The sequence below is a fragment of the Xyrauchen texanus genome, chromosome 44 (assembly GCF_025860055.1).
Source record: "Xyrauchen texanus isolate HMW12.3.18 chromosome 44, RBS_HiC_50CHRs, whole genome shotgun sequence".
Lineage (NCBI taxonomy): Eukaryota > Metazoa > Chordata > Actinopteri > Cypriniformes > Catostomidae > Xyrauchen > Xyrauchen texanus.
Window position 1 is genome coordinate 24,922,004 of NC_068319.1, and position 10,583 is coordinate 24,932,586.

The 10,583-nt window shown below is 38.0% G+C and overlaps 1 protein-coding gene across 2 annotated transcripts in view; it reads left to right on the forward strand.

Moving 5' to 3' along the window:
• The window catches only part of sh2d3ca (SH2 domain containing 3Ca), a 68,720-nt gene extending 63,499 nt beyond the window's left edge, over positions 1-5,221 (forward strand). For both annotated transcript variants that reach the window (XM_052117704.1, XM_052117705.1), the window contains 2 exons: positions 1,455-1,661; positions 2,523-5,221. In XM_052117704.1, the coding sequence (XP_051973664.1) occupies positions 1,455-1,661; positions 2,523-2,698 (383 nt within the window). In that variant the 3' untranslated portion in view covers positions 2,699-5,221. The remainder of the gene's footprint in view (positions 1-1,454; positions 1,662-2,522) is intronic.
• The last annotated feature ends 5,362 nt before the right edge of the window (positions 5,222-10,583 follow it).

The window sequence follows — 10,583 nt, forward strand, 5'->3', positions numbered from 1 at the left end:
GAACTTAGCTACCGTTACATGTTTATGAGTTTGAAGAAGGTTTATTGTTGTATTTGGATAAGTAAAATGTATAGAGTCTGTAAATATACGATCTGAAGACGGAGAGTTCAGAAACCAAACCGGAATGAACTAAAACTCTGATTAGTAGTGAATATAAGCGCATGCCAAGAAAAAACGGTCAAATTAAATGTTTTGAATTAAAACAAAGGAGAAGGCAGCTGCTATGTGATCACTGATTGGTTCCTGCTAACACAGCGTGCACATGCGCAGCTCATTCATGTCTATGTCCGCTGGCGTGCAGTCAACGGAATGTGCTGCTCCTCTCAGCCGCTCACTGAACAGAGCAGACGCAGCGGGGAAGTAAGACCTCACGCTTGCAGTACTGGCGATATTTGGAATTTGGAAAGTTGCTAAGGTTTGTCCAAAAAGTCGCTAGATTTGTCGCTAGTCGCTTTTTTGAAAAAATGTCGCTAAAGGGTCTGAAAAGTCGCTAAAAATAGCGACAAAGTCGCTAAGTTGGCAACAATGGATGATCTAAAGAAATTGGTTTGTTCTCTGTATTGACTGCCCCCTGGAGAAAACAGGTGGTACTTCAAGCTTGAATTGCTCAGGAATCTTTCTTATTATAGCCCCTAATCAGGCTAATCAAGCCTCAGAGAGGGATAAGGGCCGACCGGAGACTGCAGTGCGACAGAAAGAGAGATTTACGGACAGCTGTCTGACACCTTTGTGTGTGTGTCTTTTTGGTTCAGTTTATTATTAAAATAAGATTTATATTGTCAAGCCGGTTCTCGCCTCCTCCTTTCAATTAATTCCTTTACAGTATTTAAATAATATTTGTAATTATATATTATTTTTAGGGCTGTCGATTTAAAGTGTTCATTTAGTGCAATTTCTTATTTTAAAAACAACACTTTAGATAAATTGACGCACTTAATCAAGCTCCCTGGCCCATACGTAAATTCCATAATAAAGGTATGTACAGCATTTTTCCTACCATCTGAGCATTTCAAGCTTAAAGTACATGTAACTTTGTGATTTTATGAGCTGCGTCAGTGGGGGCAATGCGATTCAATCTGAATCATCATAGTAAAAGAACGAGTGTTGGAGGTTTGATTTTCCCATTGATATCCATATGATTTGATATGAAGAGCCTGTAACTGTTGCGTCCATGACACATTATTATAGGTATTTACAGTATAGAAGGGAGACCATTTGTTCTTCATACTTAATATGCGCACAACGCTGAGGCCAGATATGGTCCGATTAAGGTCTATACATGCTGGACAAAGTCAAACTAAAATCTCATCATCTCGGTCAGTTAGACCATCTAAGCAAAAATTAGACTGCGTTTACATGACATTAAAAAAAACTATTGCTTTAATTTGATTAAAATCGAAATTTTAAAATGCATGAAAATGTATCGACTGATATAATGAATGTGTCTCCCTCAGAGACATGTGTGCTGTCCAACACGTCCTTCCCTCACGTGGTGCCGGTGTTGTCTTTGCTGGAGCGTGGTGTGGCGGCTGGGGAGGTGCTGGAGTCCTGGGAGAGTGTGGAGTCTGGGGTGGACGTGGTCATGAGTCACCTGGAAGCAGCACGCACAATTGCTCACCACGGAGGACTTTATCACACCAACGCTGAGGGAAAATTACATGGTAAACAATTACCCTGAGTGTAAAATTTGACTTGGGCTGCATCCTGTTTCTCACTTCTACTACGCGCTAAAGGTACGCACTTTAGTGGTGATGGGAATGTTCATACTTTTGAGTACACACTAACACAGTGAACAAGTATTGGGACATAATGCAATGTCATATAATTCCATCTCACTACCACAGACCCTTTAGCATGTACAGGCTTGCAATTGCAAGTAAGTGTTAGCATCTAGCTAAATTATTTACATTAAAATGAAATATTACGTCACATTTATTTTAATACATTTTAAAACTGCTGTAGTATCTTCAACCTTACATACCTTTCCAGTGTTTTACAACTTTTAAAAAGTCAAGAAACTCGTCACAAACTCCCTATATATTAGGATATATTATATATTAGCCTAAAAAGCTTAGGTTGGGTTAGGGTTAGGGTTGGGGTTGGGGTTGGGTTAGGGTTCACTTCTCAGAGATTCCAGTATAATCCCTGGCCGTATGAGATGCCTATTGTCCCATATTTTAGAGACCCTTGACCCCAAGACAGATGGTGAAACGCTTGAGGGAGACTACATTTGCTACTAGTTTTAGCATGTTAGCCAACCTCAGTCCAACACTTATATCTCAAATAGTAGGCTTACATATTCACAAGGCGTGGGTTGATGGTAAAGCTTTGAACTCACCTTTGTAAGGTGCTGTCTTCACTGAAGTTTCGCTAGTTGCCACATTCACCATTACTTACAATTGTTTTGTCAGGCCAGCATCATGGCCCCATATTTCCACCCCTTCCACTACACTGGGCAAGCCATTTATTTGGTGATAACTCTCTTTCTCTTTTTTCCTTTTTTTACCACATTCTCCTTGTAGATTTCCAGGAGCGCAAGGAGGTGCTGGAAATCTTCTGTACAGAGTTTCAGATGAGGCTTCTATGGGGCAGTCGAGGTTCGGAAGGCAACCAGTCCGAGCGCTATGAGAAGTTTGACAAGGTCCTCACCGCTCTTTCACACAAGCTAGAACCTCCCATACGACACAGTGAATTATAGCACCCACCCTGATCACCCCTGCACTCACAAATGGTATGATCCCTCACCTCTCTGTCGCTTCCACAACTGGACTGGATTATTATGGGGGGCTTTTTTGGGGTGGGGAGGGGGGGCTGTACGGCAGAAATAGAGAATATGACAATGACCGAATGACTCACTTTTCAAAACAAGGCACAAAATGGGAGAGGCTTTATGCGAGCATGATAGCGCCCCCTATATAAAACAGATGTGAACTGCAGCAATTGAATGAAATAAAAACCTAAAGCCAAAATCTTCTTCATTGGTTGGACAAAGAATCCAAGGAAACATATTGTGATGAAGGGTCTCAGCACTTCTTTTTCAAAAAGAAAGGATGTGATGAAGTGCAAGTTGACTCAAACTAGAATGGGACTGAATCCTGTTTACTGTGAATCGACGATTTTTTCGCCATCAGCTTTTATGTCAATGAGAGCAAATACATCTCCCATACAGGTTGTTTGCTCAGAGAGGAGTTATGATTTACTGCTGGAATTGACTGAACACACTCACTTGTCAAATGTCTGAATGTATGTTGCCAAAATGTGAATTTAAACAGATACCTGCTGGATGCAGTCTTATTTTTTTGCTAATTTCTGAGGCAAATTCACTACTGTGGTTTTTGATGCTTTTATGGCTTTGTAAGTAGACAGTTACTGTGAGGAATTGGGTCTTGATTTTGTAAGTAGTGTCTTTCAGACATTCACACTCTCTACAGGTTTGACAGCATCACTCCTCAGAGCGCTTTGGTGTCTGTATGTTTTAGAGAAAGAGTGTAACATGATTTTTCTTTTTCTCTATTTCTGTCATTCTGTTGTATATTGTTTTTTTATTATTATTATATTTTATTTAAAGACCCCATGAAATCAAAATTTAAGTATATTCGCTTTAAGGCCATTTATATGCTAGTGATCTCTTAAAAGTTGACTAAATGAACTTTTGGCAAATATATGTAAAATTTACAGACCAAAAATATTGATTACTCATCTGGTTTGCCGGAGCATAAACTTTTGTGGTCTCTGAAAAAAAGAATGTCACCTACCCCTAAATTATACTGTAAGTACAACCAGCCACCGACTAGTTCACACCTGTGACGAGCCCTTCAATGTGTCCCTCCCAAATTTCTGTTCGTCAATTGAAAATACGTCAATACAGGAAAGAAAGCTGCTTGTCAAACCATTTCATGGAGTCTTTAATGTATTTCGTCATAGAGCATTTTTGTCATTACGACCATAGCTTTTCGTTTTTTTGCTGTCTTTTAAACACATATTCTCAATGAGAGATCACAATGAATGTCAGTTTGTATGAAATCATACAAGAGCCCCATGTAGACAAATTTTGAGCATTTTCCAACCCTATTCTAACCCTATTCTGGAATTAATATACTCCAGGTTGAAGTTTATAAATGAACAGTCGAAATGAGCAATCTAAACTAGTCATGCACCATGCTTACTCCATGTCATCATCAATTTAGTAGAGACATTTTCTTTTTAAAGGAATGTTTTGGGTTCAATTCAAGCCGAATTAGCTGCATATGTGGCATGATGTTCCACAAAAAATAATGTCAACATGTTCCTCCTTTAAAAACATTTTTAAAAACAATAAAAATTTTTTAAAAAAACAGCAAATATCATGGTAACAGGGAGGCACTTAAAATGAAAGTGAATGGGGCAAGTCCACAAACGTTAATATTGTTTATAAAGTAGGGCTGTCGATTTAACACATTAATTCAGTGCGATTAATTTTATAAAAAAAATAATGTGTCATGAATTAAAAAATAACATCATTTATCATGTCCCCAGACAGTAAAAAGGAATATTCTTACCATCAGAGCAATTCACTCTTGAAGTACCACCAATTTTCTCCAGGGGGCAGTAAGCAAAACTTGCTGTATAGGCAACGTGCAGCTTATACAGAGAACAAACCACACTCACCAACAACAGACAGCACAAGATGAAGACGGGCATTCTTGCGCTCAAAAACAGCTTGATAGAGCGCATATTCGAATGCAGGGATCTCAAGTTGTTTTCTAAGTTTCAAACTATGTTTAACAACTTGACACAACGAACTAAAAATGGAATGTTTATGATGCGATGCAACCAAAGCAAGACACTACAAAAGCATCCGTCTGACCCATGTGTACATTGGCACATCCTTAGAAAGTCCCTCTTAATAAAACTGCAAAATGGATTGCTCTGAACTGTAGGTCAATGATTGGCTTATAGTAATGTGGAAATAAACAATATATTGGATTCTAAGCATTCTTATCAGTGCTTTACTCGTCTGCCACAATAATGTAATGCATTTGAACTATTTATTATTGTATATATATATATATATGGATTTAATTATTTTCTGTAAGAATTAACATTATGCCACATATACTCTTAATTGAGCATTACCTGTTTTGAACCTGGAACCTTCCTTTAAAGTTTTTCGTTTTTCCGCCTATTACATTGAAAGAACGAAACATTCTAAATAATGTTACGCAATAATTTATATCGCAACCTACTACATGGAGGATATTTACGGGTTAAGCATCACTATTGCTATTCCTCATATTTAGGTTCACTTTGGCAGAAGATGAAACGAGCTAAAAACTCCCATAGACTTACACTGAAGGAGGGACCCAAGCCAAATCTTGGGACCTGAACTTCATAGGCACTTGGGGGTGGGCTCTTTTAACCTGGTGCCAGCTAGCGATTAAATAACAACCACTCAGAAAAACAAAGCAACCCCATAGCAACACCCTGGCAATCACCCACAACACCCTATAATCATGGTGTAGACTTTTGCACTGGCAAGTACCATTCATTTTCTACAGAAAATGTACAAATCTCGTTCAAACTGAATGATAAATGAAAAAATAATGGAGTTCTTAAGAGTTCAGCTAACAGCAAAGCACCATGGCAACATTCAGTAGCTTACTTGTATTCAGATGCCCTTCTTGGAGTCCAGTGCTGTTTTCATATTTTGGTAGATTTAGCCAAACAAAACCCAAAGTCACACACACACACACACACATATATATATATACCTCTGTCAGTAATGTACATTTTATACCCTTATTTTGGGGGTAACAGCACTTACCCATTAAGAGTAAAAGTTCTACTGTGATCTGTTGCGTATCACTTACAGGCTGCTTTTCTTCACACCCAGTCTATTAATGCATATTTCCAGGGAATTTTCCAGAGGTATTTTTCAGGTATCTTAATAAGGGCACATCTCAAACTAGATGATGCTGTCATTGATGGGAGAGCATTATGGGATGAACGTCGCATAATATGCAATTCCACTTTTAGCCAGCAGAGGGCTCTCTTTAGTAAGGTAAAAACAAACAAATTGTCGTTTTGGACGTTTTGAAACTTTTTTTTTTATTATTTTTTTTTTTTTTCAAAACTTTTTTGAGGCCTACTGGTCTAGGACTATAACTTGTGTTTGGTTTCTCTATTTAAAAGTTTCTGAAAGGTAAACGTATGACTATTTCATTTTGTAAACTCCTCAATGGTCGATGGTGGAGAAAGTGGACATGATTGCATCCATTTATCTGTATATACTGGTATGTCCTGTTTTGCACTCTTTTTTCAGAAAATAAATACATTAAGCTTGTATCCTACTGTCTTTGTGATTTTTGCTCTGACAATTATTTAATGTAGTATTAAGACATTTCTTGCATTACTTTATGCTTCATAACTATCATTGTTTACTCTAGTTTCAAGTTAACAGTCATGTAAAATAGAAAGAATGATATAATTATTAGTTTAAGGTGCTGTAATGATTTTAGCCGTTCTGGAACTTTCTTTCTTCTGCTGAACACAAACAAAGATTTTTAGAAGAATATTTCAGCTCTGTAGACCCATACAATGCAAGTGCATGGTGACCAGAACTTTGAAGCTCCAAAAAGCAAATAAAGGCAGCATAAAAGTAATCCATACAACTCCAGTTGCTTAATCCATGTCTTCAGAAGTGATGATAGGTTTGGGTGAGAAATAGATAAATATTTAAGACCTTTTTTCCCATCAATTCTCCTCCTGGCCCAGTAGGTGGCGATGTGCACAAAGAAGGAAAATGGCCAAAAACAAAAGGAAAAAGTGAAAGTGAAAGTAGAGATTTATAGTAAACAAAAATGACATAAATATTGATCTTTTTCTCACCCACACCTATCATATTATTTTTAAAGATATGGATTAAATCACGGGAGTCTTGTGAATTACTTTAATTTTGCCTTTATGTGCTTTTTGGACCTTCAAATTTCTGGTCATGATTCACTTGCATTGTATGGACCTACAGAGCAGAAATTTTCTTCTATAAAGCTTTGTTTGTGCTCAGCAGAATAAAGAAAGTAATACACTTCTGGGATGGCATGAGGGTGAGTAAATGATGAGAGAATGACATTTTTTTTGGTGAACTATCCCTTTAAATCTAAATGATCCACTTCAACTACTATTAGAACGAATAAAATGATTGACAAGCAAAAACAGATCAAAGTCTTCTGATTGACTGACCAAAGCATGTGTCAGGGTCCGCTGTCACATTTCAGTTTGCACAGTCTAGTGCTGTCACAGAGACATCTTAGGACACTTCTTCTTTCGGCTGCTCCTCTTAGGGGTCACAACAGCACTTGTCACAGGTGTTACACCGGATGCCCTTCCTGACACAACCACCAGTGGCTGGGGGACTCTCACTCACAGGGGCAATTTAGAGTCTTCAATTTACTTAACCTGCATGTTTTTGGACTTGTGGTGGAAACCGGAGCACCCGGAGAAAACCCACATGAATACAGGGAGAACATGCAAACTCCACATACAAAGGCCCAGTTAAGCCAGGACTCGAACCCAAAACTTTCTCGCTGTGAGGAGACAGTGACAACCGCCACCGTGCTGTCCAGATATCTTAGGACACTAATTGCAGTGATATCTTTTAGGAAAAGGAACATTTTCTATCCCATAAGAAATCACTTACAGGACCTATACATTTATGGATGGTACTAAATTGATACATTTATGGATGTACCAAACCATCAGATGGGGAAAAATATTTTATCTCAAGGAGTTGGACTGTGGCGTGATTGTTGGTGCCAGACGGGCTGGTTTGAGCATTTTCTGCATACCATCACATAAGAAGATCACTTACATAAGAAATCACTTACAGCACCAATACATTTATGGATGGTACTAAATTGAAATGAATTATATAATCATGTGTTGATGAAGCATTAGTTCCAGTTTGTAACACTGGTTGAACATGTTCCCTAACCAGGGGCGTATATTCCAGTGGGACTTGGGGGGAGGTAACCCCCCAATAATCATGCCACGATCAATGGAAAAATGTAAATGCTTCACGTTGCAAGTTCGAGGCCAGTCGTTATTTACTTATTGATACAGTGCGGCTCTGCAGTATGACCACACGGTGGCAGCGGTGGCAAGCCAGAGCGCTCAATATGGTATCAAGTGCGTCACGCTGTGACGTCAGTATTCACAGCAACTCACAGAACTTGGCCCTATTTCACAGATGTTATTATCTGTTTGATATATATATATATATATATATATATATATATATATATATATATATATATATATATATATATATATATATATACACGAGTTTAATAATGTAATTATTAAATATGATCTCTTCGAAGATATATTAGCAATGTTAGAAAGTTTCTCTAATTTAGCGCTTCTAGCAGAATTGAGCATATAAAATCTGATTGTGAGACTCTGAATGTCAATTCCAATCATAACACATGCCTGCATCTCTCCAATTCAACAAGATTACAGAATTACGCATATATATATATAAAGATGAAATATGTACATCTAGCTATTTTATATAAAAATAACACCCATCTGTAGGTATGTGAGTGTGTAGTTTTGAATACACTGCGACACAGAGCATGCATGTTGGCTTTGAGTTGTGAGTGCGTCAGGCTAAAGTGACTTCACAGAGACAAGATGGTGGCTACAGAGGGGAGGGGTGGGGTGGGGGGGTTGCAAAATACCATGATGCAATCTCACAGTGTATGTTTGCGTGTGTGTTTGCGCAAACACTTGCATGCGTATGTGTGTGTGCTGTCCCTTGCACAGCTGTGTCAGTCAGAGCGAGGTCCACCAGGCACTGCTGGCAAAGCGGGCACACTGACAGAGATGCAGGGGCCACTGTTCACTGAATGCCCGCTCACACAGCACATAAAGGCACAGCCGAGCTGTCCGTCACACATCACTGTGTTAAATTATTGTGGAAATGCAGATTAAAATCTTTTATCAAAGGCTGCTTTTGAGTATTCAGTCAAATGACAGCTTAGTAAATAAATATTATATAAATTCTAGGCTATATAAATATTGGACGATTATGCAATCTATTAAAACAGATACAGTATGTTTGATATACTTATAAACAGTAATGAGGTTTACATTTCAGGTTTTGTGTAATTGACATTAAATACTTTTGAAAAGCTGAAATGTCCTGCTATGTGACATGCTACATCTAGAAATGTTTTAAACAGCATTTTGCTAATTAGCTTATAATTATTATACATGCTGTTTTATGACCTCCATTGTCCAAGAGATTACTTGGAATACCTGCACTAAAATTTGTGTCACACATTTAAAATTAACTAGTGAAGCAAAATGGTGATTAAAATGGTGAAAAGCACTTTATTAGGAACACCTGTACTCCTACATATTCATGTGATTATCTAATCATCCAATCGTGTGGCAGCATGCATAAAATCATTCAGATACAGGTCAGGAGCTTTAGTTAATGTTCACATCAACCATCAGAATAGGGAAAAAAATATCTCAGTGATTTGGACTGTGGCATGATTGGGCTGGTTTGAGTATTTCTGTAACTGCTGATCTCCTGGGATTTTCACACATAACAGTCTCTAGAATTTACTCAGTATGGTGCCAAAAACAAAAAACATCCAGTGAGCGGCAGTTCTGCGGACGGAAATGCCTTGTTGATGAGAGAGGTCAATGGAGAATGCCCTGATTGGTTCGAGCTGACAGAAAGGCCATGGTAACTCAGATAACCACTCTGTACAATTGTAGTGAGCAGAACAGCATCTCTGAATGCACAACATGTCGAACCTTGAAGTTGATGGGCTACAACAGCAGAAGACCACGTCAGACACTTTATTAGGAACATAGAGTTCATAATAAAATTCTGAGTGAGTGTAATTTTAACCTAAAATGTTTATGTTTTTTATTGTAGTTATACATTAAATATAGTTACAGTATATTATATTAATTATAGACTTTAGTTAGACATTATGTGTCAACTGCCCATTTATTTTGGTAACTGAGAAGCTTGAAAACTTGATCACAAACGATACGTTGCCTTTGTCTTTTCCTGGGAATATTTCTTTCTACCTGGAAATAGACGACTCGGACACTGAAAGCCAAATGCAATCTTTAAAACAAAAATAAATGGTTCAAGGTGAACCTGCCGTTCAACAGCAATATTATATTACGTGACTTTATTATTTGTTTTTCAATCTTTTGAAAATGCTTTTTGTGTGCCTCTGGGCTATTTGTGGGCAAACTGTTTTTCAAAACAACCGGGTTTTGGGGTTGGCATTACTGTTCTGAAAATGCCTTAGAAATTGTGTTAAAGCAATCGAGGAAAACCATGACATGCAGTTTTAAATGGGGTGAAAAACATGTGCAACTCAATTGTTACCCAGATTACAGCAGGTTACAGGTTATACCATCTTCTGTGGTTTTGTAGGGGTGAATATATGTCCTTCTTTCTTTCTTGTTTTTGGAAGCAGATTTATTTACAGACGAATCCGATGGTGACAGCAAACGAACAGCATGTCATGTTCTGAACAGCTAAGTACACGTGAAGCGACTGGATTACATGT